At 44.2% G+C, this 21,005-nt stretch overlaps 1 protein-coding gene and 1 non-coding gene across 3 annotated transcripts in view; both read left to right on the top strand.

Moving 5' to 3' along the window:
• Positions 1 to 16,146, top strand: part of EIF2B3 (eukaryotic translation initiation factor 2B subunit gamma) — a 123,448-nt gene extending 107,302 nt beyond the window's left edge. For both annotated transcript variants that reach the window (XM_030325748.1, XM_030325747.1), the window contains 2 exons: positions 9,785 to 9,888; positions 15,970 to 16,146. In XM_030325748.1, the coding sequence (XP_030181608.1) occupies positions 9,785 to 9,888; positions 15,970 to 16,022 (157 nt within the window). In that variant the 3' untranslated portion in view covers positions 16,023 to 16,146. The remainder of the gene's footprint in view (positions 1 to 9,784; positions 9,889 to 15,969) is intronic.
• LOC115522474 lies at positions 4,403 to 4,537 on the top strand. Its single transcript, XR_003971393.1, has one exon. It is a non-coding gene; the product is annotated as a U4 spliceosomal RNA (small nuclear RNA).
• Positions 16,147 to 21,005: the final 4,859 nt, after the last annotated feature.

Raw genomic sequence — 21,005 nt, 5'->3', positions numbered from 1 at the left:
GGAGTGGTGGGCATAGAAGGGGTAACTGAAGCTGTGGGAGTAGAAGAGACATTCAGGGAGATTATGTGACCTTAAAAGAAAAGAAACCAAGGGGCACCTGGGTGGCTCAGTCGGCTAAGTGTCCAACTCTTGATATCGGCTCAGGTCATGGTCTCACAGTTAGTGAGTTCAAGCCCCATGCACTCCACACTGACACCCCAGAGCCTGCTTGGAATTCTCTCTCCCTCTCTCTCTGCCCTTTCCCCACTTATGGGCACTCACTCTCTCTTTCTCTCAAAATAAATAAATAAACTTAAAAAAAAATTTTAAAGAAAAGAAACCAAGATAAAACCTTGGAGAACATCAGCAATTTTGGACGTAAGAAAAAGAATCTAAAGAGACTGATAAGGAATGGGCAAGGAAGGGATTTAAAGGGTAAGAGAGACGACAGTTGAGGGGCACCTGGGTGGCTCAGTTGGTTAAGCGTCCGACTTTGGCTCAGGTCATGATCTCACAGTTCATGGGTTTGAGCCCCATGTCAGGCTGTGCTGACAGCTCAGCGCTTCAGATTCTGTGTCTTCCTCTCTCTCTGCCCCTTCCCTGCTTGCACTCGCTCACTCTCTCTGTCTCAAAAATGAACATTACGAGAGAGAGAGAGAGAGAGAGGACAGTTGGTAGGTGAAGCCCAGGTTTCTAGGTGGGGAAACAGGGTAGATGATGGTGTGCTCACTGAGATGAGGAAAGGTGAAGGAGGTACAGATTTGTGGGGAGAAAAGGCCTGTGTAGGGCATATGAAATTGTAAGTACCTACAGGACATCCAGTTATGTGAAGGTATCTAGTAGCCAGTTTGTGACTATAGGTTTTTTTTAAGTTTATTTATTTATTTTGAGAGAGAAAGCGAGCAGAGGAGGGGCAGAGAGAGAATCCTCGCTGGAGCGTGGAGCCTGATGCAGGGCTCAAACTCACAAACCACAAGATTATGACCTGACTTGATACCAAGTCGGACCACTTAACTGACTGAGCCACCCAGACGCCCCATGACTAGAGGTCAGAAGAAGAGGTCAGACCCAGAGACCTCTTCCTGAATCATTGTGGTGTTCTCTTATTTTTCTGTCTGTATTTGTCTTATTCTTCCAAATCTGCCTTTCTGTCATTCCTTCTATGGATTTAGAAATTGAACTTTGGAGTCAGACTGCCAGACTGAATCCTGGGTCTGTCACTTACTAGTCCCTTAGGGAATTGGCTTTACGTCTTTGTGCCTGATTTTTTTACTGTCAAATGAGGTAAAAACTCAACTACCTCAGGGCGCTGGGTGGCTCAGTCGGTTAAGCATCTGACTTTGGCTCAGGTCATGGTCTCACAGTTCGTGAGTTCAAGCCCCACATTGGGCTCTGTGTTGACAGCTCAGAGCCTGGAGCTTGTGTGTGGATTCTGTGTCTCCCTCTCTCTCTCTGCCCCTCCCCCACTCATGCTCTGTCTCTGTCTCTCAAAAAATAAATAAACATTAAAAAATAATAATAAAAAAAACTAAACTACCCCATAGATTTATTGGGAGTACTAAGTTAATAGACATAAAGCACTTAGAATAGAACTTGGACATAGAGTGTTAGCTCTCATTTGTTTATCGTCGTCGACATCATCATTACTGTATCTCATTTCAGAGGTGGCATGTTGCCAGTGTTGTCTTCCTTTTTTTTTTAATGTTTATTTATTTTTGAGAGAAAGACAAAGTGAAACTGGGGGCAGAGAGAGAGGGAGACACAGAATCTGAAGTGGGCTCCAGGCTCTGAGCTGTCAGCACAGAGCCTGATGTGGGGCTCGAACTCAGGAGCAGTGAGATCATGACCTGAGCCAAAGTCGGACACTCAACTGACTGAGCCGCTGAGGCACCTCCCCGCCAGTGTTGTCGTCCTAAAGGAGATCTCTGATTATGTCCCTGTTCTGTTCAAAAACTGTTTTTGAGGGGCGCCTGGGTGGCTCAGTTGGTTAAGCGCCAGACTCTTGATTTTGGCCCAAGTCCTGATCCCAGGGTCATGGGATCAGGCCCCATGTCAGGCTCTGCACTGGGCATGGAGCTTGTTTAAGATTCTCTCTCTCTGCTTCTACCCCACTCACACACACACTTTCACACACTCTTTCTCTCAAATAAATAACAATTTTAAAAAACTTTTTTTAAAGACTCCCCGTTACCTTTAGAATAAAGTTTGAATTTCCAGGTTTTTCATGATCTAGCTCCAACACTGAGTCCTGGAATGTTAGTGACATAGGCCCTTAGAAGTCACCCTGCTCAACTCCTGCATTTTTACAGATGGGCAAATTGTGGAATTCTAGATTTTCTTCTCATTGCACTCCTGCTACTCCATGTCTCATTCCAGATTCATGCATGAAACTGACAGGCATCACCATTCTCTCAAAAACGAGAACCACACTTGCCTTTATCCATTTGATCACCTAATTCCAGAGTAGCTCATGAGGCTTTGTAACTTCCACTCTGTCTCATCATGCCTCAGACCTTCCAGGGAAGACAGTGCCATAACTTTCCCATTTGCTCTAATTAGCACCCTCTCCCTCCCCTCCAGTGGGTGGGCAGACAAAGGAGCAGCTCTCTGGCACCTCTTTAAAGTCCAGTGTTGGTGTCCTGAATTGACATTAAGAGACTTGGTGAGGGAACCAAGGTTCCCTAAGAAACTCCAACTTGCATATATGAGAAAAATTCATAGAAAATACCTAGCATAATATCCTAGAGTCAGTTGCTATTTTGGAGGAGGTATCATCTTGAATAGCCTTATAAGCTAGGGAAACAATAAAGGTTTAGATGGTGGTGGCTGCTATTTTTTTTTTCAACTAAAAAAGTTGAGGCAGCCCACATGAAGCTAATGACTAGGGAGACCATTAGAGATTACCCAATCTGGTAAATTAGCTCCTGGTGATAAGATCAGACATCCTGCATCCCATATGAACCTTTTCCCATTATTTTCAGGTCATTTAGTTTTAATTAGTTATAGTAAATTTGGGAAAAGTAACTAAATTGCAGTTGCGTGAGACTGTTACCCTGCTGCTGTTACATCTGGACTGAGTGGCAAAGTAGGAGCATGAATTCGTCCAGAAGGCAGTTTCTGATATTCCTAGCTTGCTTGTCTCTGCCAGCAGTTGTGAGTTGCTGAGGCTTTCTGGACAGTGGCTTAGACATCTGCCCAAGGTCCTCAAGGCTTGAGAGATGCTAATAGGACCACCTTGGCGAAGGTGTAGGTGAGACTATGCAGAGAAGGCTCCTGTCTTTCTCATTTTCAGTTTCTGGTAGAAATTCCAAGTTCTATGACAGCTGATGCCCAGCAACCCAAAGTCGATAGTTAAAACTTCATTGTCCAGGCTTTGGTGTCAGTTCTGTGTTCTGTGTCTTGGCTCTCTGGTCCTGAGCAACATCTCCTGCATTTCCTCCTAGTCCAAGGTGAATGACCCACGCAACAGTGTAAGGTAGTTCCTTCACGTGCAGGCAGGCCAGGGAGCCAAATTTTCACCTAGGTATTCCATGCTTTCTGCAAGCAGCAAGTGCAGCCCTCAGAGCCAAACAATATATTATTGCTTCTCATTGTTACCCTGAGTGTCTTCTTCACCTGTACTCACTGACTACCCTGCTCACTGGGTCCCTTACTTTTCTTTTTTTTCTTTATTCCTGACATTCACTCTGCCTGAATTGCCTCTCTCTGAAGATCTTTACCTGTAGGAAATCCTCCTACTCATCTTTCAAGGTCCAATACATTTTCCAACTCCTCCATGCAGCCTTGAATTGTTCTAGCCAGAAATTGTTTCCTCTGCTTCCGTGTTCCCTGTGCACCCATACACTTCATTTATGTTCGTGTGCTGTTTAGTGCACCTTTCTTTTTTCCTCAACTAGACTGTAAATTCATTGAACACAGAAGTAGTTCTCATATACCTTTGTATCTCTTAATTTCTAATACTGTACTTTATATACCTTGTAAGTATTTACTGAATGAAAAATAGAAGTCCCTGATTTAACCTCCCCTACTATATAATTGGCTGAGTATATGTCCAGAGAGCCATGTCTACTTCTAGAAAAAAAAATGGAGTACTTCACTCCTTGAAATTCAACAAAATAAAAACAAACAAAACCAGAAAAGGAAGCTTCATCCGTAATAAAACTAGATAACACCACATACCTGTACACAGACTAAAGACTATCTGCCAGACACAATGGAATGTAGATCAGATCCAAAGAAAAGACCAAAATTCAACCAGCATAACAAATAGGGGCATGGGCAAACCAGAGGGAAATTGGCAAACACATCTTTTGCAAAATCTCAAGGCATATAGGAGGGAGAAAATCAAGCTGGCCTTGGACTTTTCTGTGACCACATTTAAGACAACATTTAAGTAAGACAACATTTAGAAAATTTGGAGGGAAGCTTTGCGCAGTGGCAGTATCGTAGCCAATGAGGTTTATCCGAGGCACGATTATTGCTAATAGAAAATTTGGAGGGAAACGATTATGACCTAAGAATCCTAGAGTTAGTCAAGTTATGGTTGAAATATAAAATCATCAGAAATACTCCAGGCCTCTGGAGATGTGTCACCCATGAACCCTCTGGAAAACTCTACTTGAAGAAATAATACAGCCAAGTAAGAAATGAAACAAAATATTAACAAATGGGTAGGAGGAGTGTAAAAGTGAACTCACTTAAACATAAAATTAAGTCTGCGGTAATTAGAGTTGCAAAAGGACCGTGACTGTTAGAAGAATTTTTTCCATGTTTCTTCAGTAACAGTCTTGAAAATACCAACTTACGAAACTTTGGGAAGATCCCCTGGACTTAAAGGGGCTCCTTAGGACTTTTGATTTCACTCTTTGCCTTTGGACTAAACCCATCTTCTTAGATCTTCTTAGATGGAGAATACTACAGCTTAATTCTTTGAGGTTGTTACTTTGTTAACCGTGATTCCCCCCCAAACCCTTCTTTTTCTTAGCCTCTGTTTAGGGAATATAAGGACTTAGATTTCTTAGGAGGGAGACATTTCTCACCACTAGACCTTTATATAGTAAAGCGACACACATAGAACTAAAGGGAGGAAATTTTCAGCTTGCTTGCTGGAGCCAATACAGTTTCATTTAGAGGAGCAAAAGCAAGATTGACCAGAGAAAGGAAGAAGGTGAGAGATTTCTTTAAGCATTATGTCTTATTACATGAATTAACCTGGATAAATCTCACAAATGTGATGTTGAAGGGGGAAAAAAGCAAGTTTGGCATTTATAAAAAATTTTAAAACATGAAAAAAATACTATATATTGTCTACTAATACAGACTTTTTTTCTGTGCCTGAAATAGTTCATTAAAAATAACACAGAGGTGCCTGGGTGACTCAGTCGGTTAAGCGTCTGACTTTGGCTCAGGTCACGATCTCACGGTTCATGGATTCAAGCCCCGAGTTAGACTCTGTGCTGACAGCTTGGAGCCTGGAGCCTGTTTCGGATTCTATGTCTCCCTCTCTCTCTACCCCTCCCCCACTCACACTCTGTCTCTCCCAAAAATAAACATTAATTTTTTTTTAAAATACAAAAAATAATTATACAAGATTCTTCATCTAGACAGATTCCTGGATGAGGGCCCCTTGGGCTAAGGTTAGGAGGCTCTTGCCTTTTGGGGGAATATGGGTGACTCAACCATAATCTTTGGACTAAAGTAGTGAACCTTTGGGTTTAGTCACATGCCTAGAAAAACTACATATATCTCCAGTTCCATACTCTTTTCTCACCCAAGGTTATGAGTAAGTTTAGAAAGCCTACCAGCTTATCTCCAGAGCAGAACCTGCCTGTCCTTAAAGTTACTGAAAAATTTCATGGCTTTTTACCAAATACTACCCAGTCACCAGCTGAGTCCGACAATGGAGTCACTTAATCACTGTGTAGGCTTGGGCACATTGCTATTATAACTTCTGTGAGCCTCAAGTTTCTCTGTAAAAATTAGAATAAACACCACTATCCCTGCAGGCTTGCTAAAAAGATTAAGTTACACAATGAACATAAAATGTTTTGTGTAATGACTGAGATATATTAGACAATAGAGTTATGTGTGTTCCCTTTCCTTCTGTAATAAAGTGAAGAAAGTTCTAACTAAAGCCAGAAGAGGAACTAGAATTTGGAGGCCTTCTTGCTTCCCAGACCAGGGCTTCTTCATTATGTCATATGCCACAACATGGTGTGGCACAGTGTACCTGGCCAAGCAGTGATCTACAGGTCTTACAAAGACCTCTGTTTTTCTCATGGTCTCTTTTCCACTGAAGCATTAGCGTTTTCAGGGTAATTTCCCAAAGCCTGCAGTTTTGCTTAAAATTTAACCCCACCAAGTAGAAATGAGAACCAAAACTCCATTAATATTAGCCATCTCTCAACAGCTTCTTAGAAAACACAACCAGGGGCTCCTAGATGGCTCAGTCAGTTGAACATTCGACTCTTGATTTCAGCCCAGGTTCATGAGTTCAAGCCCCACATGAGGCTCTGCACTAACAGCAGAGCCTGCTTGGGATTCTTTCTCCCTCTCTGCCTCTCTCAAAGTAAATACATTGTATTTTTAAAAAAAGATTCTTTCTGCCCCTCTCCCCCTCTCATGTTCTCTCCCTCTCTCTCTCTCTCAGTAGGTAGGTAGATAACCGGTAGGCAGATAGAAAGAGGGAAGGAAGGAAGGAAGGAAGGAAGGAAGGAAGGAAGGAAGGAAGGAAGGGGAAGAGGAGAGGACAGGAAGAAGGAGGGAGGGTGGGAGGGAGGGAGGGAGGGAGGGAGGAAGGAAGGAAGGAAGGAAGGAAGGAAGGAAATTAGACACAACCAGGTATTAGCACAGCAGAGTCTTCAGTACCAAGCTGAGACTTAAAACTAAGTTGCAAAAACTGTTGTTTCCATGTTGGGGCCAGTTCTTTTCTTCAGCTGTAGAGGAAGTCACCTCCACTCCACTTTATGCACCGAGCAGAAAAGGCAAAGCCTTTATTGTGGATTGGCAACATTTGATATAGTAGTATTAGTCCTTCCTCTCTGGCATGAGCACAATTCCAATAAAATCCTTAATCTTGGAATTTCTTTCTAGATGGGTGGAAAAGTCTGTCTGGACAAGCTATATTGGCTTGACATTTTTTTCCAGAGTACCTCAGCCTTGCTAATGGAAGTGACTTGTGACTGCAGCAGTGCTAATAGGAAACAGTTGAAGAAACAAATGACAGAAAAGAACTTTACACTCACCAAGCATTTTGTCACGTGTTCATCTCAAATCATTCCATAGATCCACTGACCAAGAGCTTCAGGAGAGCACCCAACTTCTTTATATAATCATCCCACTTTTCCCATCACATCTGCAGACTCTACAGTGGTAGTTTATGTGTCTCAGAGGGAGTTAAACACAAATTAGATGAGAAACGGTTCCTGAATACCTCAATCATACCTGTTAGACGTAAGGAGAACCCAGGCTATCCATTGCTGTGGAAATCTGACCTCAGTCAATCTAGCCTCTTCCTTCCAGGAATGGTTCCCACTTACATCCCAAATTCCAAAATAGCCATGTAGTAGTCTCTAATTATGGCTGCTTGAATTCCTCTTGGCTTTCTTGTCTGCTGACTATATTTACCCCTTGCCTACCTCCAGAGCATGCCTTCTCAGGATCTTACACTTCTGAGCAGAAGGCATCCGCCTACTCCCATTTTAGAGAAAAAAAAAAAAGACTTTTCAGTGGCAAACTAGTAGCCAATTGTAGCCTGCTTTGTCCCAGCAGCCTGTGTTTCTGAAGCTTTCTATACTTCCTTACTATGCTTTTTGGGGGAATTTTCATCAAGAAGCAGGAACCACCCTAACTGCTAACTGAACTGCTTTACCCAAAGCAGAAGGAAAGTAGGTTTTGGAAGGCCCCTTGATACATACCCACTGAGTGTATCCTGATTTTTTTTTTTTTTTTTTTTTTTAGTGTATCCTGAATTTGAGCCAAAAAAACAAACTAATACTGTCTGCCCATCTTTAGCCCATACCACAGAGGTGCTGTGGCTTTGGCCTTTTGCTGCTTTCTGACAGGCTTTAACCTTCCAAAAAAATAGAGATAAAGAAGACTCTGGAATGCCATAAACTGCTAGAATTCCTTTTTTGCATTTTACTAAAGTTTTGGCATTTGGCAAGAATTTTTTTTTTTTAATTTTTTTTTTTTCAACGTTTATTTATTTTTGGGACAGAGAGAGACAGAGCATGAACGGGGGAGGGGCAGAGAGAGAGGGAGACACAGAATCGGAAACAGGCTCCAGGCTCTGAGCCATCAGCCCAGAGCCCGACGCGGGGCTCGAACTCACGGACCGCGAGATCGTGACCTGGCTGAAGTCGGACGCTTAACCGACTGCGCCACCCAGGCGCCCCAGCAAGAATTTTTTTTAATGGCCTGTGCATTAATAGTTTCAGTCCTTGGAATGTCCTCCTCCCTAGCCTCAATGCTTCTTGGGTTGCGTGAGGATTTTTCCTTAGTTAGTGTTTTGTTTTGTCTTGTTTTGTTTTGTTTAAATAGATGCCCATACCCTTCCTCCTCACCTTCCTTCTCCCCTCCAGTTGCCCACTTCTGACTCTTTAGGGTACTGAATATTCAGTGCCCTGTTAGGGCAGAGCCCCTCCTTCCACAGAGACATTTGGCTCAGAAAAACAACTTGGCAGTTCGAAGCTTCCTCCAGTCTTTGCTCCCCTTAATGTTTTTGTATAGCGTTATGATTAAATGTATGGTTTCTGGAGTCAGGCAGATCTAGATTTGAATCTGCTACTTGGCAATTATGTGGTTTTGGGTAAATGGTTTAACTTCTCTAAATCTGTTACCTCATCTGAAAAATGTGGTTGTTATTTTTACTGCATCAGAGGTAAAAATGATACTCCCAGGATCATCTAGGAAGCTTTTTTTTTCTAATTAAATACATAAAGCCTGTATCCCAGACCTACCAAAAAGATTGATGGAGGCCAGGATGATGAGGGTGTTTTTGTTTGTTATTTTTTATGCTGCCCAGGTGATTAAATGACTAGATCTGTAAGTCACTCCTATAATGTACATAGAGTATTTAACACAGCAGCTAGCGTAGAGTAGGTATGCAACACATGCTAGTGAAGATTTTCAAAAGGACCTCTACTCCCACCCACTAGTCTTTAGGAGCCAGAAAGATGCTCTTTAAATACATTCAAATGCTACGAGCCAGAGGTACTACTCTTGAGAGTGGCTTTAGGATCTGGAGTAGTCTTTGATATGGCATGGAGCTAGTTTAAAAAAACAATGTTTTTTGGGTTCTTTTAAATGAGTATGGTTTTGATTAATCAGAGTCTGTAGTGAGAGCTGTGGGATACCTATTGTTTCCATAGCTGATCTCCTAGGAAGATTCATAGGATTTAAGCCTTAGATGAAATTTGGAATATATTCCCAGATGAGAAGCAAGAGTGATGGGTCAGCCCAGGCACTAGTGCCAGCTTCCACTCCCCAGAACAAATAAGGAGAGATCCGATAAAATTTAGACCTCCAGGTGTGGCATGTCTAAAGAAATCACAGTGTCTTCTGTTTTCAAGCCCTAGTGGGGAAGATCATTACAAGCATATCTGAACTCTGGACTTTGCTAAAGCCAGGTCCTCCCTTTGTCCAGCTGAGCATTCTCTCTTCGATTGACAACTTGAGGCATGTAGCCATTAAGTGAACAAACCGGCCATTCCTAGCCTATGAATGAGCCAGAACCCCCAACCCACAAGGGTAAGGATGGTGATGAGAGCCATGGGCACTCTTTAACTTGGCCGCTCTGTTACAGAAGCAGCATCCAGGGGAGCATCATCTGCAACAATGCTGTGATCGAGAAGGGAACGGACATCAAGAACTGCCTAATTGGAAGTGGCCAGAGGATTGAAGCCAAAGGTAAACCAAATTACAATCATAGATGCTATTTTTTACCTAGTGCTTAGTGCTGGTGACAATAAGGGAACAAGCACATGCATACTCTGCAGGTGAGAACATGAATCGATAAAGCCATCTTTGGAGAGGAATTGACATTGTTGTCAAACGTTTTAACTTTGATTTAACAGTTCTCTTTTTAGGAATTTATCTTACCAATAAGCTCATAAATGTATGCAGCCTTACTATCAAAAATTTTCAAACATACCAAAAAGACCTAATGGCCCAGATTAGCACCAATACTTTATGATGGCTCTTGAGGGACACCTGGATGGTGCAGTCAGTTAAGCATCCAACTCTTGGTTTCAGCTCAGGTCATGATCTCATGGTTCGTGAATTCATGCCCCACATCGGGCTGTATGCTGACAGTGTGGAGAGAGAGAGAGAAAGAAAAGTTGAAATTAACCCAAGGTATGTAGCTAGTAAGTGACAAAATTGGTTCTTCAACCTAAATTATTGCCAGATAGCCTCCAAAAAGACCAGAGAAAGAAGCCACTCCTGGCTTACCCAGCAGAATTTGATCAGTGATACACCTTTTCTCCCTTTAGTCCTTTTTCCATATTGGAAAAATATATTTGGCCTCCATATCCCAGCTCTTTCTGATCTGCAGGAGCCCCAGATCTTGATTTTTTCTCCTGCTCAACATACCAGCTCACTCAGGCCTACCCTTAGGTTACAGAGAAACTTCTTTCTTGAGCAGATGGGGCCTGTTGGTAATTTCTTTAAAATAGGATTCAGGGGAGCCTGGGTGGCTCAGTCGGTTAAGCCTCTGACTCTTAGTTTTGGCTCAGGTCATGATCTCTTGGTTTCAGGAGTTCGAGCTCGTGCGCTGGCAGCACGGAGCCTGCTTGGGATTCTCTCTCCCTCTGTCTCTCTGCCTCTCCCCCACTCGCAGTGTCTCTCTCTCTCAAATAAATTCATTAATTAAAAAATAATAATAATAAGATAAATAAAATAAAACAAGATTCAGAACACCCAGCCTTTTCTCTAACTCCATGGGAAGCCCTTGGAAATGGTCCCCAGAGTTTCAAAAGTGGCTTGTCTGTGGAGCTGCTTTTTTATCCTGTCCTCTCCCTGTCACCTCATTGCATTTCTCTGTGTGCTTTGTTCTGTTCTCTTTGGATTTGTAGCCCTGAACAATGTTTCTTCCACCTCCTTCCTACTTCTTTGTCTTTGTAAATTCTCCCCTGCTCAGCAAAAAGTAGAAGCATCCTCCAGTACTTTCTTCTTTCAGCCCCTCCTGGAGCCAGGAATTGCTTCCTTCTGTGGTTTTTAAGAGTTTAGATTCCATAGGCATATTTGAATGTATGAACTCCATTTGCCACCACCCTAGAGGATCCCTCCCTTCTTGTGTGCTGGAACCTGGAACCTCACAGTTTCTGCTGCTTCTCCTCCCCGTTTCCAACAAAGTAATGGGGCTCCTTTCTTTTACTCTGCAAGGACCCTTTCCATTCTGTGTTCATAATGTGTACATGACAACTGAATGCCAGATACTTAGGCTTTGAGTCATTGCATCTCCCATCAGGAAGCACAAGGCTGGGCTAGCCAAACTCCTAAGATGTCATGGGCTTTAGTGTCCCATGGACTTTTTGGCTCCAACACTGTGTGTTCCCATTTTAGCAAGGAAGCCCCTTAATGGTTGAAAGAGAGGTGGCCAGGGAAGTCATCTGGACTCTAAAATACAGAACCTCAACACTTCCCGCTCTGTTTTCTATGCTGGATGGACTGATGTATCCAGCACAATAGTCAGTGCCTTCCTGCCACAGGTACTCCTGGCCAGTCACCAATTCCCACTGTTACTTTTCTTTGCAGTTGAGCCATGTGGAGAAAGAAAATCCATAACCATTAGTGCAGCACTTGAGACCTGTTACTTTAGATGATGCAGGCAAACATCAACAACTCAGGTCCTCAGCAACAAACAGCTCAGTAGATGGCAGAGTCCCTAAGTCAGTCTTCCTCACCTGGAGGGATTTTAGAATAAAATATTCATCCTCAGAAGTAATGCTATCCTCTCTCCAGATTTCGATTGTTTTCATACCACAGAGTCACTACATCTATAATAGTCTTATACCCCCAAAATGTGACTTTTACAACCAGTATAGCCCTCTTCACTACCAGCAGAACAAGCCCTTTTCTAACAAAACTCTGGCTTTTCTTACCCCCACCCCAGCATACTCAGTTAATGAGATTATCTCTGGCAAAAATCCTGGCAGTCTACTTTGATCTCCTGCTCAAGCCAGTAGAAAAGCCACAGCCAACAAAGTCAAAACCTGGGAGACTAACTGGAGACTTCATCTGAGTCTCTTCTTATTGTCAGTAAGATAACTTGGATCTCTTCCCTGTGATCACAGTGATTTGTCCCCTAGCCATGAAAGTAAAACCTGATGGGTACATAGGTCAAGTCCTGGCTAGTGGGAATCCTTCCCAGCTTCCCAGCAGTGCAGCTTTTCATATTCAACTTGTCATTCCCTTCAGTCCCATTGGTTTCTCCTCAACTTGCCAGCCTTCCTTTGTACTCTCAGGGAAGGATCCTTAGGACCTTAGGATCTTTCCCAACCTGATTCCAGCCCAGAAGTTTTCCAGTGTGTTTACTGAAGTCAGCTTCCAACCCTGGCCAAGCATAACTAGTACTGCTTGTTGCTTCCCTCCAGGTTTCCTCTGCCTTACTGAATCCCTGTGAAAATTCAGCTGCCCCCAAAATGCCAGATCTAGTCTCTCTTCCCTGAATCCCAGTGAGCAAGACTTCTCCCACCCCCCGGCCACGAGCAGACCAAGGGTAGAGCTGAAAGTAGGGAGAGCAGGTCAAAGAAAACTCAGGTGTTTGTTTGGAGCCTGGCAGAGCAGAAGGCGTTGTGTTGTCTGCCCCATCCAGGCACTTCATTTGCCCTTCTTGTGTCAATTATGCTCTCTGCGACAAAGAGGTTGGGGGCCTTGTCCTGTATATGCTCCTTGTCCTACATCTGTACTTTCACATAACCCCCAAAACATACATGCATTCAACAACTACTACTGCCTCCTATATTCTAGGCTATGATAGGCTAGAGGTATAAAGATGAATAAGATTTGCCTCTTGCTGTCCAGCTGCCCCCAGTAGAGAAACAGACAAAGAAATAAGTATAGAAAAGTTTCACAGGTATGATGGTAAGAGACTATAAGGGTTAATTAAAGACATAAAAGAGAAATCGGTCAGTTCTTGACACAAGGAATTAAAACTAAATCTTGAAATTCTGGGCTATTTATCAAATACACAAAAGGGAAGAACCTCTCAAGCAAAGGGGAACCAGGTAGGCAAGCAAGCATTTGAAGGCAAAAAACAATCCAGTGTTGGAAACTGCAACTCATTTGGAAAATCTAGAACATAGGGTACAAGGGAGATATAGCAAGAAACAAAGCTGAAAAGGTGGGTGGATCAGAGGGCATGTCTGAATTCTTAAGGTCTCTAAAGCTCCAGTCAGAAACCCCCTTCAAGGCTCCAGGCTATGGGCAATATGAACAGACCCAAACAGGTCTCTACCAAGCTTAGTCCCATCATCAAGGGTCTTCATTTTGCTGCACCAAAGCCTTCTGAGACTGAAGGAGAGCCTCAGGAAAGCCAGTATTTCTGCCTTACCTATCAGGGTCACATTCAAGCTCCCAAGTGTTACAAGAAACATGTTGGACCTATAGAAGCCATGGGAAGCTTGCCCAGAAATAATCCATTTTCAGCCAACTGGTCAGCCTTTTCTGTCTGAGCCAACAGAGGACTGGAAAACTCCTGTGTCGTGCATCTGCCCCATACCTCTAGGAAATAAGAGATAGCATGACCCTGGTTCCCCTATCCCTTCCAGACTGTTGATTCACTCCCTCTGTTCTATAGCTCTTATTCCTTGAAAACTAACACTTTTCTTCCCTTTCACTCCATCACTGGTCAGCTTCTGTGATGCTCCCCTAAATATATTGAAAGTTCATAGTCTTCCTCTGTGCTCCTTCTCTTCTTCTAAATGTCTTATCTTGGACAACTTAAACTCACCTTTAAAATTCCTTGATCTTCTCTACTCTACTAGCCTTCATCTCCTTTCAATGTTAACTCTCCACTTAATAACAATACCCTATCCTTATCATTACCCAAAGCCTCTGAAATCTTTCCTGTGCAAGCAGCTGTGCTAGACACTGGGGTATGAAAACAAATACTGACCCTACCCTTGAGATTCTTAGAGTGAAGTAGAAAGAATGACATAATGATGTAGAGACAGAGATATGTATCAGGTAGTGTTTTCACAAAACAGGAAAAGGATAGTATGGAAGGGAAAGCATCAAATAGTGGAGGTGCTTGATTAGGGCATTTAGGGTGAGAATGTGATGGGATGAGGGGAAGAAAGGCATTCTAGACAGGGAACAGCCTATGTAGAGGTCTAGCCATACAAAACGTATGGCTTACAGGGATAAGTGGAGAATGGTGGAACATGAAGCTGGAGGGGTAGGCAAGGATCAGGTCATGGGTTTGGACTTTACAAAATAATGGCCACTGCTTAGCAAGCACTTGATGATTCTGTAAGTCATTGAATCTTCATAAAAACTCTATGGTGGTGGGGCATCTGGGTGGCTCAGTCGGTTAAGCATCCAACTTCGGCTCAGGTCATGATCTCACAGTTCGTGAGTTCAAGCCCCACATCAGGCTCTATGCTGACAGCTCGGAACCTGGAGCCTGCTTCAGATTCTATGTCTCTCTCTCTCTGTCTCTCTCTCTCTCTCTCTGCCCCTCCCTGGCTCGCACTGTCTCTGTCTCTCAAAAATAAGTAAACATTTAAAAAAATAATAAAAAAAACAAACTCTGTGGTGGTATTATTTCCATGCTACATGTGACGCGTCTCCCTTTCTCCTTTGGATATCTCCATTTATTTTTATTTATTTATTTTTTCAACATTTATTTTTGAGAGACAAAGACAGAGCACAAGTGGGGGAGGGGCAGAGAGAGAGAGATACAGAATCCGAAGCAGACTCCAGGCTCTGACCTGTCAGCACAGAGTCCGACGTGGGGCTTGAACCCACGAACCATGAGATCATGACCTGAGCCAAAGTCGGATGTTTAACTGACTGAGCCACCCAGGCGCCCCTGGATATCTCCGTTAACCATTCAACGTTATTTCTTCTCACCCTTTTCCCCCACTTCCTATCATCTGGCCACACCACAGGATTTCATATTCCCCTATCTTATATCTTTATACCTTTGCTCATGTTGTTCCAACAGCCTGGAATGCTTTTCCTTTGATACACTGCCTGAAAAAACTATATTCATCCTTTAAAACCCAACTCCAGGGGTACCTGGGTGGCTGTTGGTTAAGCATCCAACTCTTGATTTCAGCTCAGGTCATGGTCTCACAGTTTGTGAGTTCAAGCCCCCCGTGCACTGAAAGTGCAGAGCCTCCATGGGACTCTCTCTCTCCCTCTCTCTCTCTCTACCTCCCCTGCTTGCACTCTCTCTCTCTCTTTCTCTCACGCTCTCAAATAAATAAGCTTTACACACACACACACACACACACACACACAAAATGTTTTAAAAATAAAAAGACCCAACTCCAGTTCCCCTCCTATGTGAGGTCTCCCAGAAGCTAACTGTATAAAGAATCAGCCCCTTCTTCCTGTGTAGGAAGATGCTGCCTCTCCTATAATCCCTTTGGCAAGTTGTACTTCCAAGATCTTCTCAAGAGCAGAGCCACATAGGAGAGGAATACGTGTTTATGAACATAGAAATCAGAAATAATTTGGTTTGGTTTGGGGCGCCTGGGTGGCTTAGTCAGTTAAGCATCCGACTCTTGATCTTGGCTCAAGTCATGATCTCGGTTCATGAGATCAAGCCCTGCATCAGGCTCTACACTGAGTGTGGAGCCTGCTTGGGATTCTCTCTCTCTCTGTCTCTCTCTCTCTCTCTCTCTCTCTGTCTCTCTCTCTCTCTCTCTCTGCTTGCCCCACTCACATGTGCTCCCTCTCTCAAAAAAATAAATAATTTGGTTTGAAATGACACCTTTACTGCAAGTTCTCAAACAACATTTTTCTTTTCTTTTGTAGCCAAACGAATGAACGAAGTGATCGTGGGGAGTGACCAGCTCATGGAGATCTGAGTTCTGAAAAGTTGGACTCCTTTCTCTTGGCCCCCAGAACTACAGATGTTGGCTGGCCCACCTGTTTGACTCTGTATTTATTTCCCAATAAAGAAGTGCTCCCATGGGGCACTTGGCTGGCTTAGTCGGTAGAGCATGAGGCTCTTGTTCTCAAGGTTCCGAGTTTGAGCCCCACATTGGGTGTAGAGTTTACTTAAATAAACTTAAAAAAGAGAGAGAAGGGCCCCCAAAGGCATGGTGGAGACTTGTGGGGTAGTCCCAAGCTCCATATCAGGTGGGCTCCAGGGATACACAGTGTGTGTTCATGAGTCACATGGGAAAAAAAACATCTAGAGCCAGTGTGTGTAGCTAGCTCTTGTGTACTGTGGTTATCAAGGGTAAAGCTCCTAGAAGGACTGCTTTCTGACTGGCTGGCCCAGCCTCATCCATAAAAGTATCTGCTTACTGAAAGGACTTGGGAGTATTTCAGTTCCTGACCCTAATCAGGCTTTCTAGACCCATAGGCATAGCTGCTGACAGTGCCACCTCTGTACATCAAGCTCCTTCTACAGTTGCCGATTTGGGCAGCGTGGCCCCTAGTCCTCAGCCCATGACTTACTGCTGTGTTCCCATACCTGCCACACAGATTCCCAGCCCCTGCCACCACCCCACCCCCAGCCTCACCTGCCATTCACTCCCCACCTCCCAGTCTCTAGGCAGTTTCTCCACGTCAACTGTTACCTTTTGGAGACTCAGAATAAGCAGGAGACAGCCCTGGCCTAGCCGACAAGCCTAACTCCGCTGGTTTTAGTGGATGCAAGAGCAGTAAGAGAAAGCCATGGTCTGTGAAGCCAGACAGACTCCTTCTCACCTTCCCTCAGGAGAAGACTAAAGTCTGTCCAACCTGGAAAATAAGCGCCAGGAACCTATATCATGGTTGAAATTCTTCCTAATTCTTCTCCAGCTACACTCCTTTATATCCTAATTATACTGACTCTCCTGCTTCAGATAATTAAGAAGTGAGATTTCCATACTCACAGCCCTTCTGGAATTCTATCCACCTTCCCTTCACCACCCCCACTCCCAAACACACATACACTCTGCTCTTGCCTCTCCCTGCACTACTTTTACAACCTGCAGGTGTTTGGTGGAAGATAAAAGTGGTTCCTGGGGTGGATTTCACCTCCTAGAATTATCAAAGTAAAGGTTTCCCTTGATGTGCTCACTGTGGGTGGCAGTAATTATAAAGAATGATTTGAAATACTGGTTTCTACATCACTTCAAAAATCTGAAGTCTCTAAAGTTCATTTGAGTAATCTTGCCTGAATCTTAGTGCTGTTCTCATTGAACTTGTGAGAGACTAGATGAGCATTTCTACCCTAAAGGATCTCCACCTCCACCAGCCTTCTTGGGAGCTCTAGAGCTCCACATTCCTACCACTGGCCAGAACAAGGTTCCTGAAAATTTGCCCTAATCAGACAGGAGCTGAAATGGCCCAGTAGAAGTGGTTGAGATGGATAGGACTGTGGGGAGAGGTGGGGGTAAAGAGCTGTGGCAGTGCCCAGCTTCCCCTTTGGAAACGAAATCTGTAGAGTTCAGATGATGCTGGATGGAAGAAGACCTGCCCCCTGAAATGTTGTTTGGCTTTGGCCAAATCTTGCCTCTCCTCTGTCCCTGTGTTTCCACATCTGCAAAATGGGAAAGTGACTGGATAACTTTTAAAGGATCTTTCCATTCCCAGGTTCTGTCCCCTCTCTGAGCTTTCTGACCCTTGGGATCTGGGTGGCCCAAGAGGCCAGAAAACTGCTTCTTCTGAACAGCAAGGGGGTGAAACTAGATAGGTTTGGAAGGAAGGGAAGAGAAGGGATTGATTAAACTGTCCTAGAGCCTTCCCAAACCCCTTCCTCATCTTCCCCCACTGAGCCCTTGGAATCCCTGACAGTAAGGTAGAGGAAAGACTTCTCTGCTTTCCCTTGCACAAACCCATGAGCAGGACTTGGAAAGCGGAGCTGGAGAAAACAGGACAAGATAAGATTTCCCAGGGGAAGGCCTTGCTAACTTTAAGTCCCAGCTGGGAACAGCCCCCAGCCCAGGACAGTGCTGCTATTGTCTCCATCAACTCCAGGATTGGCTGAATGCCCAAGATGCTTTGATTTCTCTTCCCTTTGCTCTGTTTGTCTGCCAGAAGGCTGGGACCATTTTTGTTTCCTTTTGGCAGCAGCTTACAGAGAATTTGTATATATCTAAAATATAGTGAGCAACTGAATTTCCACTGCCAGCCACCTCTCTATGAGACAGAAGCCAGAAGAGGCAGGCAGGTAAGAGAGTTACCTGTTCTGCCTCTCCCAGTGATGCTCCAGGAGGGAAGTGGAAGAGAGAAGGAAGGACGCTTTCAGTGCCAATCAAGGAGGACTCTGGGGAAGTGTTGAGCAACAAGGGTTCTGGGAGCTTGTCAGGTCAGACAAAATCTGATGTCTACTACTCCAGGAACCCCTCCCCCAGTAACACCTCACCCCCACCTGCTGGCAAGAGTTCCTGAGCCTGTAAGGGGACGGACTGTCAGGACTGCCCTCCAAACTTGTTCCCAAGGCCAGAGGCTGAACTTCTTCCCAGTCCTTCATCACATTAATCTTCGTATCCCACTCCCATTTATGGAGGTGGGAGTGGGGGGGGGGTGGGGGGGCTGGGGAGGATATCTTTAGCCGGAGCCCCAAAAACAATCTGGGGGCCCACACAGGCCAGTTTATAAGCTGTTTCTATTTCCAGAGAATTGCAGAGAACATACTTTCTTTATCCACAGCTGTCCCTACCCCTAAAGAGGTAGTAAGCCAGGCCTTTGTATACTGCTTTCTAAATAGTTAAATGTGTCTGAGGAAGGGGGAGTGGGTATGGGAAGGACCACCCAGACACAAGGGCTAGAAAGCTTAGTTCTGATGGAGCTCACAGGGAAGGAAAGAGGCTGAGCAAGAGAACACCTTCTACTTGAAGCCAGGGTGACATCCTCAACCTGAGCCATCTGCCACCACCCAGAAGGATTGTATCAGGCTTTTCTGCCATGGATAAATGGGGAGATTCTGCTTTGATTTTCAGCCTCTCTTCTTACTCCACCTTCCAGGTAAAAGGCCATTCTCTGATCTCAGGTTGCAGCCTCTGACACTAGAGACTTGACAGGTGCTATTGGCCTAAAGCTGCCTACAGGGAAGGTATACATTCCCAAGTTTGGCCACTAAACATAATGGATGGCTGGGGGGGGGGGGGGGGGCACCAGGGATCCCTGCTTCCCTCCTCTACATCTCAGGGTCACTGACCCTGCCCAGCCCAGATAACAAAAGCCAGCCCAAAGCATGAGTGAGAAGCCTGGAAGAATGCCAAGGAAAGAAGGTCTAACCTAGTTCCTCCTACATGGACCCTATCTACACTGCTCATCAGCCACATATATTATTTAATTCTTATGTCAATGTCAGAGATTATGTGACTTGCCCAAGATCTCATAAGCAGTAAATGATAGATCCAGACCTTGAACCATGTCTTCTCCTTTTCAATTTGGTCATCTTCCCACCTCTCCCATCCAATCCAAGTTAAACCTCCCTGAGTATTCCAGCTCACAGTGTTTTCCCCTGTGGTCTCTGTGCTCCCTCTTAGACTATGAACTTCTAAAAAGCAGGTACCCTGCAACCCTAGAACTTAGCAAAGGGGTGGACACATAACAGACCTTAAAGGATGTTGTCTCAGTCAGTAATTAGATTTACTCCTTGGTGATAATGAATTTAATTAAATGGCTTTCCTCTTTTGTTATTCTTTGGGGAATTTCTCTGGTTTTAATCCAAAACACATTTCCAGGCCCAGTGGAAGTGACACTGAACCAGGCTGTTCCACAGTGAAGCAGGCTGCTTGTAGCGTAAAAAAGACGAGTTTCTACTTCCCTTCCTGTTCCCTGGGGTCTATGGCTTTAGGTTGCTCTGATTGAGCTCAGCTGCACTCAGGAAATCACTTTGTTGGGGAAAAGAAAGGTCATCTTGGAGCTTGGAGCAGCCAGAGGGCACTAGGCCCTGAGTTGGAATGGTTAGAACTGCAGACCAGTTTCTCCCCCATTGGTCTTTGGAGTTTGGCAAGAAATTTTCCCAGCAGGCAAGCCCTGCCCTGGAAGCATCCACAGAAATGCTGGACTTCACCACAGTTGTTAGCAATGGTGGGCCTGCGGTGGAAGCAGAGTCCCAAGGCCCAGGCAATTACAAATCTTTCTCTATGGACTTTATGTCTTGCGGAGTCTGGTAAGAAGGAAGGAAGTCTCAAGAGCTACTTACAACAGAGCCTTTCTGCTTGAGTACCCAGCCATACTCAGCTGTTGCCCCAAGAGCAATCCAGGGGCCCATACAGCTAGTTTAGAGACTATTTCTATATCCAGAGAATTCCTGAGGATACATTTTCTTGGATCCTCCTATTCCACCATCTTCCATACACTTTCTTTATCCACAAGAGGATAACAGGGAAGAAGAAAGTGCTATGCACATGTGCTGCTTTTTAATGCGTAGTTACTACTTGGCCAACAGCATCATACATGTATTGATTCCTCCACTGGCATTTTGCTGGAAGAATGGACCAACAGATGTGGCAAACCAGCTAGGTGATTCATCCCCTCAGTCTGAAATTTCCCTTTCCCCAGGACTGAGGCTCTGGAAATAATGTTAATTGACATGTTTTCAAAAAGCAGTTTGGCAATGTGTAGCAAGAGCCATAAAAATGTTCATGCTTTTTGACCCAACACCCTCACTTCTGGGAATCTGTCCTAAGGACATTCTCCAAATAATTGATACAAAGACTATGTAGTAACAATGTAATGTTAATGATGTAATGGTAAACAAGTCTGGAAGAACTGACCAAGAAATTGGCCGGAGAGAGTAGTGGTTGTGTTAGAGTAATGAGTTTATTGGAGATTATTTTTCTCTTTTCCAAACCTTACATGTTAGAATATCGATTTTACCCTCCTCTGCCACTCAGGGTTAA

Source organism: Lynx canadensis, chromosome C1, assembly GCF_007474595.2.
Source record: "Lynx canadensis isolate LIC74 chromosome C1, mLynCan4.pri.v2, whole genome shotgun sequence".
Lineage (NCBI taxonomy): Eukaryota > Metazoa > Chordata > Mammalia > Carnivora > Felidae > Lynx > Lynx canadensis.
Note: the sequence above shows the minus strand (reverse complement) of the source record. Positions and strands in the feature narration are given on the sequence as shown.